Source organism: Takifugu rubripes, chromosome 3 (assembly GCF_901000725.2).
Source record: "Takifugu rubripes chromosome 3, fTakRub1.2, whole genome shotgun sequence".
NCBI classification, from domain to species: domain Eukaryota; kingdom Metazoa; phylum Chordata; class Actinopteri; order Tetraodontiformes; family Tetraodontidae; genus Takifugu; species Takifugu rubripes.
In genome coordinates, this window is record NC_042287.1 from 11,042,101 (window position 1) to 11,066,887 (window position 24,787).

The window sequence follows — 24,787 nt, forward strand, 5'->3', positions numbered from 1 at the left end:
GAGTAGACGCTCTTTTACGCCGAGTTTCCGTGCAAAACTTTATCCAATATATGTGTATTCAGACAGGTCAAATTTGTTTTATGACCGTTTTAAAGTCAATACTGACAGTAAATGAATGTTCAGAGTTCAATGAGCCCTGCACTATTTATTTATTTATTTATTTATTCATTTGCTCAACGTTAATTTGCCTTTTCCAGGGTGAAGCTTTGGGCTTCAGCTTTTGGCGGCGAGATGAAGTCCATCTCGGCCAAGTACTCTGGGTCTCAGCTGCTTCAGAAGGTAAATGTCAAGGCTTCAAATCCAAACTCCAGCATCCGAACTCTTATTATCGTGCACCAACCCCCTGACCGATAATTTCCTGAATATTTTGCTGTCCAAATGTGCAAGCATAAAGGAGAGCGGCCTTTTGGAGACTTTTAAAAATGTCACTCAACCTGAAATGATTGGTGCTGAGCAACGCTGCAGTTAAGAGACATTTCACGCTTCATCTCTTAAACAGCAGGATTGCTTTTAGCCGCCGTGGAATCATTAATGCATGCCGACTGGGTAAGCACAGACTTTAGAGCTTGTACTCAACACGTGCCTCTTTAATGACACTCTTTCAGCTCACACCTCCACATCCACAAGTACACACACACACACACACACACACACACACACACACACACACACACACACACACACACACGCGGTAGATCCACTCTCTTGATTTTTTTCTCCCCCAATAAGCAACTAAATGTTCCGCACATTTCTTTTGCACTCTCCTCTGATGGCATTAATGTGAGATTTGAGTGTGATGAAATGCAAATCTCCCTAATGGAGGGTCCTCTGATGAAGTCAGGACTGGTTAATGGACAGCTGGTGGCTGAAGGGCCAGGCCGGGCCTAACCTTTCAGAGGAGGCGCAGACCCACCAGGGGGCAAGGGTCAGAAGGTCAGGGTCACGGTTGGAGACGCACCATGGTGTGTGTGTTTGTGTCTGCAGCGATAGGATGATAAGATTTAGGAGGGTTATTTTGTCACTCTCACATCTATATGTAAATGTACAGACACACAGGGGGGAAGGGGGGGGGCGTCTATATAGTGTGGGTTTCATCAGCGGCTGAAAAGGCAGAGGAATGGCGTTATCTTTTTTTGGACAGGATAAAAAAACTCTTCCCCTTTTTTCATCTCTCGCTGCCTCCTAAAAAGGAGATAACCCTTCCACAAAGCTGCGACCTCTTTATGAAATGCAAATGAAGGCCGTGGAAGGGGGGGGGGGGGGGGGGGGTAATTGAAGAAATAAAAGACGGCAGACCTCCATGCGGGAAAGTGCAATTTTCACCCAAAAGCTGGTCTGTTGTTGTGGTTGGCAACAGTGTCGTCAGGGGAGCGTTATCGGTCGGCACGCACGAGCGTTCCTCCACCGTTCGAAGGGGACGTGCCCTTTGTGAGCGGCGTAGCGTGCGTTGTGTGCAGCTCTTGACCAGAAGAGTCGAGGAGGGCCACAGTTTCCCAGAGGGCACATATGCTTTTAAAATGGCAGAAAGAATGTGGGATGCAGATTGTTATACAAAGAGGAGAGAAAACACCACAGAGTCTCTGAGTGTGTGTGTGTGTGTGTGTGTGTGTGTGTGTGTGTGTGTGTGTGTGTGTGTGTGTGTGTGTGTTTCCCCCAGGCAGGGACAGATGGACTCTCTTCAGTTATCGCTCTGACCCAAGCATAGTGAAACTCCTTTGGAGATAACTGTACATCAGGTCTGTCTGTCTGTCTGTTTCATTCATTCAATCACTGGATTTAAATTCAAGCATATAAAGAGGTGCGGAAATAGAACGGACAGAAATAATAGGAAATATACTGAATAAACAGTTACATACAGAGAAGTTTAAATGCTTAAGAAACAACCAGTGTCCATTTTTAACCTTTTTTGCCTGGAAAAATAAATAAGATAAAACTCCACATCCTTTGCATAAAGTATTTGGGAATTAAGTTGATCTTTCGTATCGTTTGTTATCTTAAGTCCAATCTGTCTTGAGGATCAGCATGGATTTAATAGATAATATATTGATTAGAACTGATCACAAATGGACTCTTAAGTGCCCCCCCCCCCCCACCCCCCTGCTTTCATCCCGGTTCCCACGCCACGGCCTCCCCCCTGCATCCATGGAAAACAGCTCTTATTTCAAGGTTACGGCAGACAGCCAGGCAGTGCACGTGTGCGTTTGAGGAGCTGCATCTGTGCTGCAGGAATATCTTCAGAACAAAGATCCAGAATCCCTCTAATTTGTCACACAGATCAGATGTCTGCATTCAGTACTCATCACGATTATGTGTGATGCTGTGCTCAGCACACACACACACACACACACACACACACACACACACACACACACACACACACACACACACAAAAGCGAAGGCGTGTGCTGGTAAACGTCTCCCTAATAGTCACAATCAGCTCTGTGTGTTTTCCCCTTTGCAGTTTTGCTGCTGAAATCTTTAATTTCATGTCTCATTAAGCAACCTGTCTATATCAGCCAGCCGAGCTGCGATATCGTGCGCGCGTGTGTGATTGTGTGTTTGTCTGGCGGACTGGGTCGCACTTCCCTGATGCTATGGCTGCCTGGAATCGAATCGACGCCCTGGCACATTGTGCTATGTTGAAGCGACTTCTAGCGCCTCAGTAATGAAAGATTCAATAGTCGGTCCTCCTGTGGAATCCCGCCTGACCGTTAGCCTAGCATGTCAGCCCTCCTAATTTTAGCGCGAGGGACAGGCAATAGATGTACAGAATATGCTGAGAGCATATGTGTTTCAGTCTGAAGCCCCTTCTCTCAGACTCCGAGGGTGATAAGAAGCACAATGATGTATGACAACAGCGTGTTGGAATCGATCTGGCCGTTGTCGAGGGTGAATGTGCACGTCTGACACACGGGGGCGACGCACCGCGCTCCTTTACTGCAGCCCGTCACATAAACGTGCACTGACAACGCATGCAAAAAAACCAGGATAAGAAGACAGAGCGGAAGAGTTACTTAAAAACAAGTGGCAGATGAGAAACGGCATCCCATAAAGCCGATTTAAAGTGATCCGGGGAGGTGGGAAAACATTTGGACAGAAGATCTTTTCCAGACGGGAGTGTTTTTGGATGAGAACATGACACAGGCGGCGACATGGTGTTGGCGTTTAACACAATCACCTCTTATCCTGAAGACTCTGGGTTTGATTCCAACATGGGGATTGATTGTATCCTGTTGCCAAAGACCCCCCAGCATTTTTTTTGGGGGGGGGGGGCTCTTGCTTCCTCAGTCCAAAAACATGCACATGAGCTAAAATGATGGTGGATTAAAACCTTTGCACCCCTTTTTAGAGGGGGAACAACAAATCCGAATCATTTTATAAAGTATTTGAGGCACAATTTCGTAAATTCTTGCTTTGTTGTTTCAGCAAGTTTAGAATAGATATTTGTCTCATTGTTCAGGAGAATGTGGATTTCCCACTAATTAACTATTCAACTTCAATTAGTTGCTTCTTCTCACCTGACTGACCTTGTCTGAGTTTCTGGAAATCAAAATGAGATACGCTATTTAGAAGGTTTCCTATCAGAAGTAGCTTCTATCTTTCAGATTGTCAGTAGAAAATGTAAGTTAATTATTAACTTAAATAGTTTTTACCCGCAATTAGACTTTCTCTTTGGTCCTGCGTCGACATCTTGCCCTGTGATGTATTTGCGTGAGTGCCCGGGGATGCGTGATGGTGCTGTCGAGCAGGTGATGGCCGAGGCGTTCCCACGCAACACTGTTGGTGACGGGGGAGACGGCTGCAGATTAGATTTAGCTTAGGGAAAATTGAATAGCTGTCACGTTCGGTTCAGCCCAGCCTGCGGCGGGGTGAGGGGAGGAGAGCACGGGGCGGCGAGTACCGATCACTGTCCCTCTTTTTCTCAACCTCCCCGTCACCTCCCCTGCTTCTCTCCGATGTGTGTGTGTGTGTGTGTGTGTGTGTGTGTGTGTGTGTGTGTCAGTAAGGTTAAAAACGAGCAGCGACAGGACTGTAGTGACAGTGTTAATTATGGCATTAGCAGACAGTGCACCCAGTGCCGTTATCCTTTGGTGTCCTAGCAGGCCAGCTTTAGCGCGCGCTGCCGCTCAATCCTGCTGTAATTAGCACTCTGTTGGTGAGAAAAGCAGGAGAAAATCCACCGTAAATCAAACATTCTCCCTTTTATTGGACAGAGTGCAGGATCAGGGAGTGCGGCCCCACGCTACCGGATTAAAGAACTTAAATTCTTAAAGAGCACAAGTGCTGACAACGTGTTTTTGGTCTCAGACGATCCAGCATCCTTTGATGACTTGTTGTGCAGCCTCAACTTTGATTTATCCTCTAGTCTCTCCGACTAAGTACATTTTCCAGCGTGAAGAGAGTTTGATTTAGTAGTTCATTTGTGTTTCTAAGAAAGTTGATTTTTCTTCCCAGTTTCCCATCCCTGGAAAAACACACACACACACACACACATATACACACACACACGCGCAGGAACTTGCACGTGTGCATACAGTTTGCTTCCAGTTTAGCACCTCCTGTGTCAGTCTGTTGGAGTGATAAATGTGGACGCTGAGGACAAATATCCACTGTAATCTGTCATCGGCTGTCCTCTTGCGCACACACCCGACAATAAACAACGAGCACACGCGCAAGCACCGCGTTTTCCTGACAGATTATTTATCCCGCCAGCTCTCGACTCGAATCTTCGCAACACGCGGTAATACTCGGTAAAAGGGGCGGGGCCTCCGTTATTAAGCACATTAGCGTGTGCGTCGCTGCATGAAGGACTGTCTGCCACTTGGTGCTGTCAGCATCAGTCATCCAGTGGGCTGTTTGGGCCCAGCCGGTGCTGTAGGTAGACTGGACCACCACTGGACCGCAGCCCTGCAAAGTAGGCATCCATCAGAAACATCTGCTAATAAATGCGCACCTCTGCGTGATCAGACCATGTCCACGATGAGCTCTGATATAAGGAGAAATCGGCACCTGGTTTTGTTGTTGTCGTTTAACTCGTCTCACCTCTCCCTCTGTTTCTGTTCTTTCACTAATAGAGGTGATGAGAAACGTCTTTATTGTGATTGGGTAATACTTAGATCAACACATGATGTAAACGTCCGATTAATGCAATGCCATGACCTTTCTGTGCTCTTGGACAAGCTCAGGATGTCTCTCTCTCTCTCTCTCTCTCTCTCTCTCTCTCTCTCTCTCTCTCTCTCTCTCTCTCTCTCTCTCTCTCTCTCTCTCTCTCTCTCTCTCTCTCTATCTCTCTCTCTCTCTCACTCACACACACACACACACACACACACACACTTATTTTCTTTCTTCTCTCCACAGAACTCTGCTCTCCTCCCCATTCACACAACACTTCTCCTCGACTTGAGAGCGCTGCCAAATCTAGCACTGTGGGACAACAGCACCCCCCCCCCCCCCCCCCCCCACTGCCCTTCATTTGAACTTGCTATTATCACAAACACACTGCTGGGTGGGGGTGTACTTATGCATAAACACCAACGTGAGAACGTCACACATACAGTAAATTAGTTGCCGCATTTGCAACATTAACAGACGCTGTGTGCTGAATTTAGCGTTAGCGTTTTGTCCTGGCTAACGTGTCCATGACTGTGCGTTAATGCTGAGGACAGAACAGGTAAATATTGATTACAAAGGCAGGGGGATGGATCTTTCATCAGCTAGATTGGGTTTTAGCGTGAATGGTAATAATAAACATAGCTGCATGTGTTAAAGGAATACCTGCTGTGGTTTTTAGCGCATAAACATCTTGTTACCATGGCAATTAACTGTTGGATTACTGAAGTTATTTTGGAACTGGCAAATATGCCAGCAAACTCTAGTATGTATGTATATACAGTACTGCACTGTATATGCTGTTAACAGTTTATTATATAAGCTGACAAAATGCTACCCCATGTGATGATGATCCCCTATATGCTGATGATACGTTGCTAATCTTATGTGTTTGGTTATTGTTTTGACTTTAATTTGCATTTTTTTAAAATTTGGGTTTAATTATTGAATCTTGAATCTGAATTGTCTAAATGCGCTACGAGTTGTGCAACTTAATTGCTACTTTGTTGGAAAATGACTTGTGAGTTGGAGCCAACCAAGTTATTTAAATACCAAGAAAGTGATAATGACCCTGAGTCAAGTTATCGTTATCAATGCTTTTTTTCCCCTTTTTTTTAATTGTTATTGGTTGTTATTTTGTCCCAAGTGTTTCGGAGTTCTCAATATTGTTCTCCTCTGCTGCAGATGGTACTTTCAGTCTCTCAGCTTTGTCCTGACACCTTCAAATGGCAGCAAAGGAACTGCTGCTCAAAGCTGCAACTTCCCGTGATAAATCTCTGCTTTTAAAGGCACATATTGCTTTTGTATCAGCCACAATGTTTTGCTCTCTCTCCTTCCACTTTCACGCTGGCTGCCGCTAGAATCAATTTCAAACTGTGAGAATGCATGGTGAGGAATGGAAAGCAGCAGGTCACATTGTGCTCGCTGCTAAGCATGAAAAATGTTTTCCACGACTGCTGGAGTATATTGAACACAGGCAAATGCAGACTGACTATGGACTATTAATCAGTTCCATGTGAGCTGATTAGATTTGCTTCTGGTGCCATGATGGTTTTTTAGTGAAGTGAATTATGACAGAGGGTCAAAGAAATGTCTGTTGGAGACATTATTTCCTGTATCCAAAAGCAGGCTCATCTTCAAACACGAATCATCCTAAACCTGATGTGTCCTCATTTTGCCCTTGGCGCCTTCAGCCTCACCCGCGTTGGTTGTTTGTGGGTGTGTTGGTTGGTGTGGGTGAGGGACGTTGAGAGATGGTGGCCATTAAAGAGAGCAGGGATTTGGCACCGACTCTAAGGGGCAATGGTGCATACCCAACAGACGCTGTGCACACTGGAACAAACTCCCGAATATGTTGTGCCATGAGGCATTGTGAGTGCGTCCCTATAAGTCTACATCTGCTATTCTACACTTTCCCTCGTTGGCCCTCGGGCAGCTATTAAAACTCTGACTGCAGTAGGTACACACACACACACACACACACACACACACACACACACACATGCAGGAATGATGTTATAAAATCCGACAATCAGCAGAACTAGCTTAATTGTAACCAATCAGATGAATGAGATCTTAACAAGCGCCCTATCTTGCGTGCAAATTGCTATTACAGTTTTGCTTATGATTTTCTACATGCACAAATGCGCACGGTCAGCGCTGCTGTAAAGGGACGCCTCCGATGCCAGTTGGAGTGCTGACGTCTGATCGAACTCCTCCGGTTCAAGCGCGTATCAACAGACAGGACCGAGCGCTGTCCTGCCTGGCTTCTCACGCTTCCCACGTGATTGAGTGGTCTGTCCGGGCTTCGCTCCCGCGCACGGCGCTCTTCATTTATCACACATTGATCTGACTTTGAGCTCTCCGCGCTGATCAATGATATCTTCAGACCGCTGATGGTGAATGAAGCGGCACTAAAAGTGCGGCCGCTCCGGCATTAAATGTTTGTCAGCCCTGCGTGTTACCTTGTGTCTTTGTTTCACGCGGTGTGATTCACCTTTGCTGTGTGTAGAGGTGTGTGTGTGTGTGTGAGAGATGGTGTGACTGTGCCACCAGACAGGGGACATGAACCAACGCGCTTTTGAGGGAGGGAGGACAAGCGTGAAATGAGTCGTTCCAGTTGGTCTCCATCTAGCTCCCTTCTTGTAAGGGAACAATTTGTCGGCCGGCCTATGTGGGACGTACGCAGAGGTGCACGTGCAGCTGGATGGTGTCATCCAGTTGTGATCTCCAGCTTCGGCTGCTCTCTGCCCTGCTACAGGCCTGTAAGTGATTCACAGGATGCAAACAGCAGTGAATCACTTACAGTGTTCCCTCAACTGTTGCCTCCGTGTCTGCAGAGCGACACACTCGCGCACGCTGTTTTGGTCCGGTGGCGCTGTGACAGGAGGGAAAATGAACTCCAGCAATGGGATGCCTCCGGGTTTCTACTTTGCTTCACCGTCTCTCTTGTTTGATTCTCTCCCCTCATTCCAGAGCCAGACTATCTTTTAATTACAAACAGTGTTTTAAAGAATCGGCCTCAGTAAAATGGTGATGTTAGAAGAAAAGCGGCTTTCATCCCGCACACATGCTAACACAAAAGGGAGGCATCACATTCCTGCATTTGAGTTTGTGTTATCCGCTCAAATTAATTAAAATGTTGTCCATCACTGACGAACGTTCAGCTAATTTTCAAACACTCAACATTCAAATGATGTTTTAGCAAAGTTATGGGTTGAATCTGGAATCTGTTCTGTGTGGCAGATGATGCGTAAGACGACCTGTTTCTTCAAATTCCTGGTGGGTGAACACGACCACAGACACCAGGAATAACCAGATAATTTGGTTATAAAGGCAAAAACAGTCACATTGGGCACACGGAAAATGTGCCACCTCGATCTCGTACATTAAACAATTATATGATTATGCAAAATTAATTCATGTCATGCTGGTTAAATTCTAAAATCCTAGTTACTATATCGGGTTTGCTGTTATTACCGGCATGGTGTGAACACAATTCATCAAATTAAACCTAGTCTCCTATCTCTCTCTAACAACAACCAGTAAACCACCAAAACCATTTGCATGACAAACCCAATCCCAGTGCCTTTGAAATGAGGATCAGAACACCATTTACAGATGATGAATGGATGATATAATAAACTTTCCCCTACAAAATATCCCCTTCCTTTTTAAGGATTAGCACATATAAGTGGAAATAGTTGACTCTGCTCTCTCTCTCTCTCTCTCTCTCTCTCTCTCTCTCTCTCTCTCTCTCACTCACACACACACACACACACACACACACACACACACACACACACACTCCTTGGCTTCTCTGAGCTGTGCTCTTCTTTTGTTCATGAAACCAGGCTCATGTATTTGAAGTCAGACGTGTAAAATAAACAAGGCTGTTTTTTTCTTTTTCTTTTTGTGAATCCAAACCAAAAGGAGCACTTGAATGTGATGGGCTATTGTAACACACAGACTTGTTATTCACACTTCCATTCTTTGCGCATTGGCTCAGATGTCTGCCTCCATTTGCGGCGAGCGGGCGGGAACTCGGCAGCTATAGTGACGGCTAAGACGCTGAGACAGCATCTTTTATTCAATTTTAAGTGTGTCTGATTAATTCCGCGTGCACGTTCATACCTGGCATTCAAATGTGCTCACTTTTTCCTCATCATAATGCTTCCCTTTATTTTCTTGCATTGTCTGCGGCAGCGCTACGGCGCCTCCACCTCTTTCTTGCCGGTGTCAGCATCAAACAGGCAGATTACGCTACATCCAAAAGCTCCCACATGGCCGACCAAAACAAGGCTGCTGCCTGAAGCTCCGACTCCGGGCTCCCTTTTGTGTTTTCCACAGAAAATGACACGAGTCGTCTGCAGTGAGAGGAGCAAACAGAATGAACTGTTCAGATTTTAGTTTGAGGGAGGGGCGGTTGATGGGGGGGGGGGGGTTGCATTCAAACAGATGTGAGTGTGTGACAGTGGGCCAGGGTGAAATGGGCTCCTGTGACGCGTAAAATGAGCTGGGATTTGGGGGATTGGGGCTCAGTCTTGGTGTGAAATGAAGTTTTTCTCCTCCATTAACCATTATTATTATGAACCCCCGAAGAAAGCGACGTCCGGTACAAAGATCCAAACCAAAGGATAGCGCACCTGTAGGCTTCACACATTGCCAGCGACCATAGGACCATTCAGGAATTATTTCTCAGATTTAATACACTTGTCACCGTCTGTGCTAAAATACCAACTGGGTTTGTACATTCTGGCCCGTGGTTGTTGCCGCGCTCCCAGAGTACCCTCTGCAGGGAGATTAGCAGCATCAGCTCATTCATGTGATGCGGCACACCAGAGGGGGGGTGGGATTGAGTTACCTCCCGACTATATTTGTTCCTCCAGTGCTCGTGTCTCCTCCTTTTTGTACTGAGATTGTGCAGTCTTGACATTGCAAGACCTTTCTTCAATGCACAAACTAGACAACAAATGCTTTTAGACAGGGAAATGAGGTTGTGTATCCATACAGCAGCAGCATCTATCAGGACATATTGGCAGAGTATGTAAATTATTGTTTAGATGCTAATGAATATTCTGCATTGGGATGGATTTGCAGTGAAGGTGGTGACCTGGTCCGCAGACCCAACGTTCATCCATTCTAAACAGGCTGTGTAGCACAAAACTTGATGTGACTTGCAAAACAAACCTGAACTTGCAGCTGAAAATCCACCATCAAGCAATAATAGGAAGCATTTGCTCTCCTCAATCTGACGGATGCTGCACCGGCATGGTAAACATTTCCCCGTTCCATTCTAAAAGAGTCCAAATTATTCAGAACCAAGACGTTTCTCGGCTTTTCTGCGTTTCTCCAGAACAGCTTTCAGATGGGTGGATTCAGCGTTTTGCACACCATTAAGCTGGGTTTCCAATTCTGAACACCTTTGCTCTTCCTTTTTGTCATGAAATAATACAAATATTCCAGCAGACGGTACTTCCTTCACCGCGAGCCCACCTACACTCCTCCAGATACAAATAGCTTCCCACACCTACAATATTACCTCCCACATCACCTGTTTGTGTGCTTCCTGTTCATCCCTCCTCCATTACTCGGCGCTTTTTGCCCTCCCTTGCCTCATCAACCTCCCCTACTTTGCATCTCTGCAATCCCTTTATTCCCACAAGGCACTCGTTCTTTCATCCCTCTCTCCTCTCCTTTTGTTTTCCGTTATCTCGCCTTGCCCTTCCTTGTCTGTTTGTCTGTCTGGCTCTGTTTTTCTCCCTCGGGAGGAGGAGCGGAGAGTGTAGCGTATCCATCCTAACCCGCATTGATCACATCCGCTGTCCCCTCTCGGTGTCGGTCTTTGGGCCCGATTGATTCCACCGAAGGATTTTTCTTGTAGCGCCGCTCTACCATAAACTCACTTGTCATTGTTCAGTCAAAGGGCTAAATAGTTTTCTCAGGCTCTCTGCTTTCAGCTACAGAAAGTGAAGCAGGAAAAAACATGTCTGGTGATGCCCTGCGGTTTTTCACTTGATTGCTCAAATCCGTAAGCTTCTACTGGCCTCGTTCATCCTGCGAGTCCCTCTTTCTGCCCCTTCGCCTCGCCTCTTCTGGAGCAGCTCAGTGTCTATATAAGCAGGTTGGCATAGCATTAGAAAGGGCACGCTATTTAATATTGTTGGAATTTTCCACTAACCCCCCCCGGACTAAAACATTGCTGCATGGCCTCCCTCAGCTTTGCACAGATCTCAATAAAACATTTTTCCTTTATTTCTTTATCCCTTTTTCCATTCATACTCTTGCTTAGATTATCTGTGTGTGTGTATGTGTGTGTTTTGGGAGCTTGTACTAATGCGGAATTAGTGAAATATTGTCACTGTCCCCCTCCCAGTTTAGGCATTGGTGAGTAACTTAATATAGGTTCCTTCATGGTAATGCGATTTAGCACAGTATGGACCAGGCTGCTGAGCCTGTGCTCGGTAAAACCTGAAAGTGGATCATATTTCTCTTGGCTGAGCATCATTTCTGGGAGTAACTTTCATAACTTCAGAATGGCTAATAATATATTTTACCCGCCTGTTTGTGTACTCCTGTTTGTGCAGGAGCAGAGATAATCCTTTTAAAAAACTTCAGAGAAGGTCCAGGCGTGACCACCCAGAGGACCTGCATGTGAAAGGTTACTATGAATTGGCTAAAATCCTGCTAATCCAAGGGTGTATTTTTATTGTTTTTCTGCAGAAGTACAAGGAGTTTGAGCGGGCAGTGCGAGTGGAGGAGATCGACGGACTGAGGCTGGTGAAGCAGCTGGCAGAAGATATGGAGGAGATGTTCCACAAGAAAGCCCAGGCGATGAAGGTACCGCCCCGCCGAGGCTAGCCTACACCGCATCTCATCACACAACCAAGAGCAACAAGCATCTGTCAGAGGGCGGCTGTAGTGTCACACTGCTGCTGTGAAGTCGCGCATGTTACGCTTACCCGGCCGACGTGCCCGGGAGATACGTGACCGAGCGAACGGCGCGGGTGAAGCGAGAGACAGCGGCAGGGCGCTGATTCGTTCATCGGTGTGCGCGTCATTTTAGCGATCACCTCGGGTCTGACGTCCGTGTCGTCCACAGGAGGTCAGCGCGGAGCAGGACTCCGCGTTCGCGATGGTGTTTGCAGAATTAAACGTGCGAATGGCATGTTTGTGAAGAAAATATGAATCATTAAAGAATCCTAATGTGCAAAATGGCTGCAGAACTGTGGGGCGGTGGTCTGTTGGGGACTGGGCTGAGGGTGGTGGGTTCCAGCCCCAGTGAGGACAAAATATGGAGGGTGTTCTAGTAGTAGGGGAAGGTGCCAGAACACCTTCAGAGCACTGCTGAGATACCCTTGAGCAAGGTACCGAACACACAAAGGCTCACATAAGGCCCTGAGTTGAGCTGGTGACACTAGATCCTGACTTTGCCCATATGTGCACCCTCCCTGTGAGGGATAAAGTGGTCAAGAAGATGAAACGAAAACCGCAACTGTGATCGGAATAACCATTTTTGGGAATTGTGCATTTCACCACACCACTGCATTGTCAAAGCTTAGACAGGGTGTTTTGAAACAATAGCAATTACAGTTCTTTAATAAAGGATCTGAAGAGGTTCACTTCTGCTCTACAGTAGCTGCACGTGAGTGTGAGTGTGTGTGTGTGATACGGGGCTTTTCAATGAAGGGTGTGTGTATGAGTCTATGTCGTAACAGGTGCATCTGAGAAAGTGTGCGTGTCTGTCTGGCTTTTGGCTCCAGGTGATAGATCCTATCAGGGCAACATAGTGCTGTTAACAGAAATTGGATTTCTCTCCGAGAGTCTGGCCCTCGAATACGAGCTGAAAGCAAAGCTGGAGAGAGCGGAGGGGGCAGATAGTGACACACCATTTCCATGCTTTAGCTCTGCTTCAGCCTCTTTTGTTGTTGCCCTGGACGACACCTTCGGCTGGTTGGATTATGAGACCGCGCCTGTTTCCCAGTATTGTAGTTACCTGAGAGCATTCTCATCTTCAGTCACGTGCGCGGGGACGCCGTCCATCCCAAACCTTAAATGTATCGAACTTGACGGTTTTCTAGGCCGATAAATCCACCTGTCCACATTTAGGATTAAGTGCATGACAACATAGCTGAGATGAAATTATTCTTGGACATTTAATCTCTGATAGGTGTGAAATCTTTAGGGAAAAAGAGAACAGAGAGAAAGAGAGAAGTGGAGCACTTACAACCGTGGACAACTGTAGACTAATCCATTACAGCTGCTATTCCAGAATAAGGACTCTCCACAGCAGTTCCATTCCTTTACCCTCATTTCCTGTCTCCTCTCTGGTTGGGGTCTGGGCTGGCCCGCACTCCTCCCTCCGTCCTCTCCTCGGTTCTCTCCATCCTTCTGCCTTCTGCTGAGAAATATGTAGCGCTCCAGCGATTCAATTTCCGCACAGGCTCTCTCCGCCGTCTGTCAACACGCCGCTATCTGACCGTCTCCGTGTCAATCCCCCCTCGTTATCGCTGGCCACCACCTGCTGCGGGAGCGGGCAGCAGAGCTGCGACGGCTCACCTGTAAATATGCGGATATTTGGCAGGAAGGAGCCGAAACGCGTTTATGAGCTTAATATTTAACCTTCATCCACTGTCTGTGTGTAATTAGGAGCAGCGTGCCGTCTATGACGAGGGTAATTGCATTTAAAATTCATGATTGATGGGGTCTAAATGATGGTGGTCGTGTCTCTGCCCCCCCCCTCCCCGCCTCATAATCTCCACATTATGAAAGCAATCAGCTGCTTGTCTGTCTGAAAGAAAAGGAAGATTTGGAGCTTCTTCTGCACCAGCCTTTTTAAAATGTAGAAAAGACGAAAACACACGCGAGCACAGTAACTTCATATCTCAGGCGGTGCTCATGCACACATGTATGTTTGTTGATGCTCCGGGAGAGGGGATTGCCTCGTCAGCCTAACTTTTTCAAAATAACTTGATGGGATTTTATCACCATCTTGCAGACAGCAGCAACACCCCCCAACGCCCCCCCACAACCACCATGTAGCCACGTCAGACGGCGAAATAAAAAGTGAATGTGTTATTATCAGGGTTGACAAGCGTTGAGCCATTGTAATTCCCTCTTTGAAGTCAAGCGTGGTTGTGTTTCATGTGACAAATGTACTTCAAAGTGGAGTGGATGCCTCGCTGCTGGAGGCTGTTTTATTCTTTTTCTTTATTCCTCCTTCTTCCTGTAATGGTGTTGGGTCTTCTCGTGCTCCGTACCTGCTGATATCTCTTACCTGTGGCGCCTTTTTCTCTGTAGTCCTCTGAATTATTACAGAGGTGTGGAGTTCTGCACGCTACACAGCACTGTTTTTCTTTTTAAAATTAATCTTTAAAGGAATTTTAAATCTTTGTGCATTCAAGGCAACATCTGTGTAGAAGTGCTACTTGAATCCCTTCTTTTTCAGAGGAGTTCACATTCTTACCTTCAGAAGAGAAAAACAATGTCAAATTTGATGATTATAACGCATAGAAAAGTGTTAAAGCGCAGAATTCTCCACACCGTATATACTGGCGCAACAGATTACAGCTTATTAACACAACTGGATTACTTCCAACTTTACATCATTCACACAAATGATGTAATTGCTCCCCATCTTTTCAACATCAAGGCTTTTTAATTATGTTGATAAAATCATTCAGCATCCATCTGTCATCCAGTTTTCCTTCTCTGCTGGGTCGTGGGCCACGCAGGACCTGCGTAGCAGTCGTGCTAAAGCCACATTAGCATCTGTGGCAATCCTCCAGTCGAGATAATTTCCATGTTTTTGGACTGTGAGAGGAGGAACTGGTATCCATGGAGAGAACCCACATGGGAATTCCACATTGGAATTGGGCTCAGGACCCCCTGTCTCCGAGGTAGCTGAGCGAGCCCCTAGATCACCGCGTTGCCCATAATTCATCATCAGACACGGATGCGAAGTTCAGCACACGCTTCCAAATGTTGGCGGAAGCAGTGTGAAACACACGCGCGTCGCCACAAACTGTCAGGAATTCTTCAAGCGTGATAAATGATGCTCTGGGAGTACCTGTGTTTGGTGCGTTAGCGTCACGCCGAGCTCCATTATTGCACCACGACGTTCCATTTGGAGCGATTTCATCAGCCTGGCCTGTAGTTTAGTGCTGCCCTTTGCTTCTGCCTTGCTATCATACTGAGCCCAGCGCTGCTGTCCTCGTTTTCCCCGCTTTCATCAGCTGCTCTCGGTTTGTTGCCGCGCGCTCGTGTATGTGCGAGCGTGTGTGTTTCTGTCAGTCGGTCCGAGTGTCTGGTGAGAGTGTCTGGTGCTAATTACAAACCGGAGCCAGTCAGCGACACCGTTCCAGGGAAATCACAAATGTCCCGTTTTGAATGATGGTTGGAAAGGCAGGAGGGAGAGATGATGCTGCAGCCGACGATGAGGTGAGGTAGAGTGTCACGGAGGTCGTTTCTGTTTCGTTGGTGCTGCAGGTTTTCTCTTGTTGGCTTAGCAATATTATTTGTTGTCCTCTGTACTATTGGCAGGACCTGGGCTGATTCTGCACAGGTCTGCATGGATGAGGTCTCTGGCACCATTAAGACTGTTACATTTCCATTTACTAGTTTATCAGTCGTGTGTGTGTGTGTGTGTGTCCGTGTCCGTTCAACTTTGTCCTCCACAACATCTGAATGATATTTTCCCTCCATGCTGTCCTGGTGCACCCTGGCATCCTCAAACCAGTCACGTGCTCAGTTCCCAGCAGACTTGAAGAAAACATTATCAGCAACTCTCTGAGGTCAGATAACCTTCTGGGGCCAGAGAGGATCAAAAGTGCCATCCTGATGGAGCTGACCGAGCCAGGAGAGGACTGCTTGGTGGAGGTTCATGAAAGCAAGATTATTAGGACTAGAAGGCAGGACGCAGGCCAGCCAAAGGGGGCTGTAGAGGATTTGTTGACCGCTCAGTGGGCATCAGAGGTGGAGATAGCTGCAGAGAACCCCTCAGAAGAAGCTGAGAAAGCCTCAAGATGTCCCTGGATCTGGAGAGAAGATCCACGGGGGCCATCTAATCCCAACTGAACATGTGTTCTGGCCTCATCAATGGTTGTGGGGGTCACCTGGGAAACTGGGAGCGATGTTGAAGACCAAAGGTCACCGTTATCCTCGGAGCACAAAGCGTCCAACATTAATCCATGTTAGCAGGGGAATGAATTATAAGTGAGCAATTTATAGGAGGAAAAAAGTCTCAGTTTGACCTAAAGCTTTACATGCAAGAAGAAAAACAACACAAACGACCCTCTGGACATCATCCAAGTACAGTTTACGGCGAACTGTCTCCTCTTTAGCCCTACCGTCGGCTCGGATACCTCAGGAGAGCTTTCATATTCAGGTCACTGCCCGCACCTACCGTTGGTGGAGGGAGGGATCTTAAAAAAGATTTCCATTACCAGTCATCCGTCCACCCACTCTGCCGCCCCCCCCCCCCTCCCTGACAGGAGCACACGCAGCTTTATGAGACAGCTTCCTGCTAACTTTTGCAGCTTTAGCGCCGTATTCATAATGGATGGGCATTTGTTGAGGTCAGTGGCTTCGACCTTCAGAAAAACCAAATGGAGTCGCCGCCAGCGCAGCGCCACAATAAGCCAATCATGTTGACAGTGAAATGGGGGGGTTTATGAACTTTTGAAAGGGTAAACAAGCAGAGACCTTTGTCAGGCGCTTCATAATCACAGGATGTCAGATAATGAAGGGGGGGGGGGGGGTGCAAATGGGCGGGGTTGACTAAATCCCTGGAAATGTTTAATTTGAGGGGAGCTACATGAGAAATGTGAGCGTGTGTCCATAGAAAACGGGCTGGGTCACATCCGATCTGCTTCATTGGGTCTACAAATCAGAAGCCCTGCGGGGAAATCGCGGCGTGGGACAGATCCGTGCGTCTCACGCCAGACGAGGCTCATGCAGCCACCACGGTGGCCTTGTTAGCCCCGCGTTGTCCCTGTCAGCCAACAGCGAGGGCTGGTGAATGTGCCGGTCTGTGTGTGGTGGGGGGGCTTCAGGAACACAACAGGGCCCGTCTCTCCGCCTGCATTAGTTTAATTACTGCTGTCATCTCATAGTGAGCCCGAGTCCTGGAAGAGAGACTTTAAAAGGAACAAAAACACTCTTTAAGTGTCTTTCACAACAAAAAGACAAAACTCTTTCTTATAAATGTGATGCGCTGGGGTTGATCTCTGCGATCCCACCTACTGGCTTTCTTCACTCCTTTGTAATCACAAAAAGATCTGCTTTTATTTTAAGTCACGTGTTCCTGCACAAGCTATATAATGTCATTATGCTCGAGCTTATATAGGGAGAGATTATGATGATGTCGTATAACAGAAGCAATCTTTAATTAATCGCTGAGTTTTTAATTATTTCATCACTGATTCAGTTTGAGACAATTCCGTCATATTTCCCTCCAGGCCGCACTTACACGTTTCATACATTTATTAAAATTCAGTTTCAGAGTAGGTGAAGCTAATTAGCTAGCTTAGTGAGTGTACTCTTATGTTTGGTGATTTGCTGACATTTATACATATATTTTTTAACATTTCTTAGCTTAAAACGTCGTGCACAAACATGCAAACACACAATCAGTCACTTACAAATGCTGAAAAGTACAGTTCAGGCCACAGCGACTTCACAGGCTGCGCCTGACATTTAGCGGGGTGTGTGAGGTTGAGTGTTCAGACCTTTGGAGAATTTTACTCTCTCGCTGCTTTTCTACCTCGCTTTAGTCCCACTTCCCTGAATCAATGTGGATGTGCGGTACAAACCACACTCTCAGGCGGGTCTTCTGTCTCAAAAAGATGCAATAAAGTCCAGGCTAGAAAGGTCGGCCGTCCCGTGTGCTGGTCTCCATCAGGCCAGTGGAGTAGATTTACAGATGAACCGATCAATACCTGAGTGGAGCTCAGCCGGACGATATTCGATGATATGGAATGGCCAGGTGCGTTGCTATGGTGAAGAGAGGGATTGGCCGGGCTCCTGATTACAGCGTTTGTTTCCTAAAACAGCTCGCTTGCACAGACAGTCCTGGCAGAACACACACACACACACACACACACACACACACACACGCACACACACACACACACACACACACACACACACACACACACACACACACACACACACACACACTTGGCTCAGCTGGAATGAGCTGGCTGATTGCAGTAGTTTTATGGGTGAAGCTATTTAAATGGAAATGCAAAGCGCAAGTGCATCACCAAAACGCTCAGACCTCTGAACTCGCTGTGAGGCAGAGAAATAGCTGATGTAGCGCACAGCACGTCACACCGTGCACCCCACATCTGGGGCTCGGATGAAGCGCGCCCTGCGAGCGTGTGTGTGATCTAACCTCAGGTTCTTGCTCTGCCGCAGTATTTGTGTTTGTGATTGGCAGATTCAATTTAAATCCAGCGGTACGTCGCCCTTTTTCTCAGATGCAGAGATGCTTTGATGAGAGATGTGAGACAACAGCCACGTTTGAATCTTTACATCAAACACAAGCTAAATATGCTAACCCATAATGCTAATATACCAAAATATAGTCTAATATTAAGATGTGTCTGTTTATTGGGGATAAAAAGGGCTGTTTGGGTGTGTTTTGTCTAGATAGACACAGTGAAATTACAGTAAAAGTAGTAAAATCATTTGATTAATTGTTCATTATTTGTTCTCTTAAATATCTAAATCAGTCCAAATATGTTGCATTACTGCCCCTTAAACTTTCAGTCCGGCCCCTCCTCAGTGTGGCCTGATCAGGACGTGCACGAAGGCACAGATGGGTGCAAGTATATTAATGTGCAATGTGGGCGCAGGCGAGAAAATGACAACTGGGTAAAAGCTGGAATGACGCTCGGAAAAGCTGGAATGACGCTCACGCGGCGCTGCTGATCGCGAGCTGGGATTCAAAAGGGTTTCTGTGAGAGAAAGGGCGCAGCGAGCATAACGCACAGGCACCCGCATCACTCCACAGGTTACCAGCGTGAGGACGTGCACGTGAAGCTGGCTCTGCCATGGTACTGTTAAAAGGAAACCAGGCAAAGTTCACCTGGATATTTCCCCCCAGCTTCATTCTCACGTGTTCTGGGCGTCAAAAAAGTGAAAAACTCAGCCGTGTCATTTCTAAACCATTTGATTTTGCACTGACTCAGCAATAATGTATCGCTCCTCCTCTTCCAGAGACTGGTGGAAGCAGCCGAGGACGCCCATCAACAGCACGTGGAGGATCCAGACCTACAGGTGTGTGTTTGTGTGTGCGCCGGTGTGAGTGAGCGTGCGATGTGTTCCCACCACACACGCTGTATTGTAATCAATGTGGTCCCATTATTCTAAGCTGATTAATTAAATCATGCTGGAAATAATTCGCAGCAGTCGGTGCTTTGGAGATTACTGAGAGAGACGCACAGCAAGTGACAATGGCCCGTGTACACAACAGAGGACGGGACAACAGAGGACGGAAGGCGTTGGGATGCGAAGTTGGTTAGCAAGGCTGCGTGAATAAGATAAATGACGTTATTTTGACAGTGTCTTCTGCATCCTTAATCATCTCTAGAGCGAATCTGAACTTTAGAACGTGTAAATATGCCTCCGAAGTTAAATTCATTTGTCTTTGAGCTCTCCAGGAACAGTCAGTCCCACTGTGGCTGTCTCGTATTTGCATGTGTCCACATTAATGGCCTATTGTTACAAAAGACACTTTCATAATGCCATAAATATTTCAGGATGACAGCCTGCATCCCATAATCGGCATTTTATGTCAGCATTCACTGTGCAACAGCTCTGTTTCCGGCCTGTAACATGAGTCACCAGTAACTTGTGGTGTTTCAGATCCATCCAGAAAATGGATCCATTCAGCTAATCAGTTTATAATGCGTGTGTGTGTGCGTGTGTGTGTGTGTGTGTGTGTGTGTGTGTGTGTGTATTACAGACACAGTGAGAGTTTCCTGATAAAGTTGGGAAGATAAATGGTCGAAACTTGAGGTTTACATGTGAACTATGATGCATGATGTGACTGGGAACAATCTGCTGTTAACGTGTGTGTGATTTAGCTGTGGTGTGTACCACCTGTGTACACACTGTTGAAACAGAGCTTCCCTGAACCAGACACAAGGACCCGTCACCAGCATGTAGTGATGGCTCTAAAGGCGTCTGAGGGGTCAGAGATGTTTAGTCACCTGTTGCATATTCACATCGTAGGCGACGCATAGAAATTCAATGTAAGCGTTAGATAAATATTCGCGTAACTGCTTAAAAGTGTGTTTTTTCCCCTCCCCCGTATGTTTATAAAAAGAGCAACGCTACAGGGCTCATTTTTAGCCATAAAAATGAATCATTTGTGCCGTTAATTTCAATAAGCAATCACCGCTGGCTCCGAAGGGGCGAGGAAATCAATCCCAAGGTGGCCGGCTCGCCGTCGTTTCCCCGCTCTCACCCCCAGATGAATCCCTCCTCCACTTCAGGGAGAAAACCACAACAATGGAAGCAGATATTCACGTGTTTGTTTGTGTGCATAATAATGCGAAGATTGAGCGTTCTTGCCGCTCTTCACGAGCTGCTCATCAGCGCCAGCTTGTTGGTTGTTTACGTGCACACAGATTTCCGAGCATCATACACAAACGTGTGTTAGAGAGGGAGAGAGAACACATCTCCGATGGTGGCATTTCTAATAGTAGTATTTAGTGCAGAACATGGTGAATAGGCTGTAATTATCACCAGCTGTGCTAAAAATACCACATCTGCGCTGTAGGGTGAAACCTCCTCCATCACTATTTGGGGATTTATTCTAAAGTGTTTGTGTCTTTTTTCCCCCCTCCCTCCCCTTTAATTTCCCTTATATATTTGGCTGGCAGCCGTTTGATAGGAATTTCCTTATCTATCCATTCCAGAGCTCTTCTGCTTCCACGTGAAACTGGCACAGTAATCTGCTGCGATTTTCCTCCCTCACTCTTCTACCCGCAGCGCTCATGTGTGGTAAACAGAAACGCAGAGAGCTCGCCTGCCGTGCCCTTTGCCACCAGCGATATCCTTCCTCGGTGATTGGAGACAAACAAGCATTAGCCAAACCTGGTTGGAATCAGTCGAGCCCGGATACTGAATCACTTTCCTTTTTAATTCTTCGTAGGGGGCAAAGCTGGTCGTGTCGTTGATCGGCCTTTAAATCGGCAGGGTGGCCCGTGTGTCCAGAGTCTTAACTCGACCAAATAAGCTAGCTGTTAGCACGGCGATGGTGAGCTAATACAAGATGAAGTGCGTTTTGAAACGTGGGCGGCTTGACTCATACAGGATAAGTTTTCAAGATTTATATCATGGTCAAACCATGGAGAGTGCCCTCATGCTAGCTGTGGTTGGTAGGCATATTTTAGCACCAAAACTAGATTCTTTCAGCCACGTGAGGGCTCCTGTACACCTGCGAAGAGGCACTTCAGCGCAGCCCATTTGTACACACTCCATTCCGCTGGCACATAATCAATACGATTGTTGCTCTGAACAACCAATTAACGATTCAGAATGTAGGATGTATCGATTAACACTTGAAAGTATGCGCTGTCTGCCATCTCCATGATTGAGCGTCCTCATAAAGACAATCGTTTAAAGCCATACGTCTTCTGTACATCCACCGTGACATTCCCCAACTTAAACCTGAAATTCCTGAAAAGTGCCACACGCAACTCGGTCGTTCATCAGTTTAATTTTGCACGTTTGCAGCGACCTGTGCAAGTGCCAGATTTCAGTTTGTTCGTTTTTTCCTTAGAAAAGGTTTAAAGTGGAGAGCAGAACTCCTGCTCGGCCTTTTCCTGCCAGTTATTTACCCGGCCTGCTCTCTCATTTAGGGCCTGATTACCTGTATCCGTGCCCCCGGGTTGTTTTTGCATCTCCGCACTGGCAGGGATGTTTTCTATCCCCCCGACCATGGAGAATGAGGGTTAGTGGGCGGGCGAGGGAAAGAGAGAGAAAGCTGAACTAAAGATGAGAGTTGTGAGTGATCACCCCAGGGTTGAGCGCCAGGTGTCAACTCCATCTTCACATGTGGTCTCTCTCCATCTCACGCCCTCTCTGTCCCCGGAGGCTGTTGACGCTCTGATGTGTGGCGAGCGTTTGCCAGTTTTACCACCAAAATCCTCAGTCTCTTACAGGAAGAGTGATCGCCTTGTTTTAGGTGACGAATGTCGCCATGAGTTGACTTTACCAAGACCCTGACCCGTTTATTTATTGGTCTGATCTTTACTCCAGACCATCTGTGCATCCTTTGTCCTCGAGGGAAGCCCCGTCCTCTGATATGGTGCATTTGCTGTACAGATATATGTCAGACACTTCAACAGAAAGCAGTAATCTCTTCAGATAAACACTCGGTTTACACATGAATACAGGATGAGTGATGACTCAGCAGTTCTCCTCCTCCTCCTCTCCAGTCACCTGTATTCCCATCCGGTGTTCCCTTTAACATCCTTTTAATGTATGCAGAACAAGCCCAGCAACATTCTCCCTCAGTGGCTGTTTGTTTTGGTTTTATGTTCATCTCAAACATCAAATGTACATCATAGTGGTTGCTGGTTGTCATGGTGGTTTAGCACCGAACAGGTTGGCAACATTGGAAAAATCCCAGGGAGCAGGAACCCAGTTAATCCAGCTGAGCGCACATTTATATAAAACAGTGGCTAAAATGTCGATGTTTGAGTCAAAGTGTAGAAGAACAGCTACATTTATGCAAAAGAAAGCGTGGGAGCTTCTTTTTTCATCATCTGGGCCTATCTGATCGAATGGCTGACTAAAGTTTCGCGTTCCTTCTCTTCTTCGTCTGCGGCGCCGAGCGAGTGGGTGCCGTTGGAGCAGGCGTGATCTCTCAGCATAATGCAGCGCGGCGTTAAAGATCAGGCTGTTAACACCGTGATCAGGGACTGCATTAGTGGCAGCAGGCACTTCTTCGCTGCTGGAAAAGCATAATTGACTTACCCAACACGGACGCCCACGCGGGGACACATCTCAACGTTCACCGCGGGCGCGCCGCCACGCACGCATCCAGCAGCGGTTCTGGCCCTTCCTCTGTGCTCTGGCACTCCGCTCCCACTCCACAGACACACTAAAGCTGATGTGTGCGAGTTTTGTCAATATTAAAGCTGCCACGCTGTGGATTTAAACAAGCCTATTAGCGCACTCATTGTTTGCGTAACTTTGACGAACAGTGTGCACCTTTGCTAGCGCTTCTCTTTGATTGTTGAAATCCTGGAACTTCAGCTGGAATCTTGGAAATACCTGGACACAAATCAACCGTTTCTCTGTGAGCTTGTTTTTGTTTTTGGTTTGACTCTAAAACGACAGCGTTTTTTTTATTCATTTAATGGCTGTGTGGCTAACAAGTTGTAGCCGCATTAGATCTCTTTGCTTTTGTTTTGCGACCATAAACGAGTGATGGTTTCACAGAGAGAGGGATCAGGAAGGGATGATGCTGCGGCGGCAACGTTGCAGACAGATCACAAACAGATAGCTGCAGCTGCAGAAGGGACCTTCAACAAAGTTTACCGAGGAGGAACACAATTAGGCTCCTTCCTTTCAGCCAGTTGTTGACGAAAATGGGCCAAGCCAGAACAAAAGGGTCACTGAAGGCCGGTATTGACAGTGATGGAGCAGGTTCTAATGAGACAATGGCAGAACCAGGACAGACACAGTTGGGCTGCTCTTGGAGCTCTTTAATTGCCGAGTAAACAACAATGCTTTAATAACACTTTTTAAGTCCTTTTACACTGACAGGTATTAAATTAATGATTAATCGTGAAAAAAATCATTACTGTGAGTCTTGACATGACCTGAAGTTCCCAAGTTCCAACGATGGATTCCTTCACAAAGCTTTTATTTCTAAATGCAGGTTTCAGATAAATGAGAAAACAGTCCTCACAGCAAAGTTCCATTACCTTGAAATGATGGATCGGCCCCCCGTCCTCTACTGATCTTACTCATAACGGGGTCGCAAACCCCCCCCACTGAGAATGTGAACCCAGGATCCTCTGGCTGTGAGGCGATGGTTCTATCCACCACACCGCCGCCCTCACCTTCATCTGCCCCAAATAATTAGAGCGATCAGCATGACGTTACTGAGGAGGAGGAGGAGGGGGAGGAGGAGGGGGAGGAGGGTTTGGGCTGAAACGAAGGTCAAAGGTTCAACAGACAGAAGGTGGAGGGGTTAATGCTGCATAACGAGGAAAAACCCAGCGGCCATTTTAGCTAAAACAAGTCTGGCGCCAGGTATCGTGATGGTCGCTGTGTCCCTCCGTAACGGTTCATCCTGTAATTGAACCCACACTCGTGGCAGTTTCTCATTTAAAACAATTACAGTGCTCAGATCGGCTGCTCTTTGTCCTGGAATCATGGCAGTCAAATCACAGAACCCGCCTTTGAAAATGTTTTTTTTTCTTTATTAAAAATCAATGAGGGTAAATGTACACCCCCTGCTGGGATGCCTTCAGGGGACTGAGCTGACAGCTGACTTGGAAGGTAGAAAAAAAGTAGCTGCTTTCAGTGAGTGTACTCATAATGTCACATCTATTTTGAATAAGAAAATGCTTTAAAAACTCTGTCGTTTGACAGAAGTGAACTCTTTCTTCATCTGCAGTAGCGTGTCGTGACCACAGGGGTCTCTTCA

The 24,787-nt window shown here is 46.8% G+C and overlaps 1 protein-coding gene across 2 annotated transcripts in view; it reads left to right on the plus strand.

Annotated features, from left to right (window-relative positions):
- The window catches only part of cacna2d3a (calcium channel, voltage-dependent, alpha 2/delta subunit 3a), a 69,565-nt gene that overhangs the window by 653 nt on the left and 44,125 nt on the right, over nt 1-24,787 (plus strand). For both annotated transcript variants that reach the window (XM_029833985.1, XM_029833986.1), the window contains exons 2-4: nt 198-279; nt 11,833-11,949; nt 19,333-19,392. In XM_029833985.1, coding sequence (XP_029689845.1) covers nt 198-279; nt 11,833-11,949; nt 19,333-19,392 — 259 coding nt within the window. The remainder of the gene's footprint in view (nt 1-197; nt 280-11,832; nt 11,950-19,332; nt 19,393-24,787) is intronic.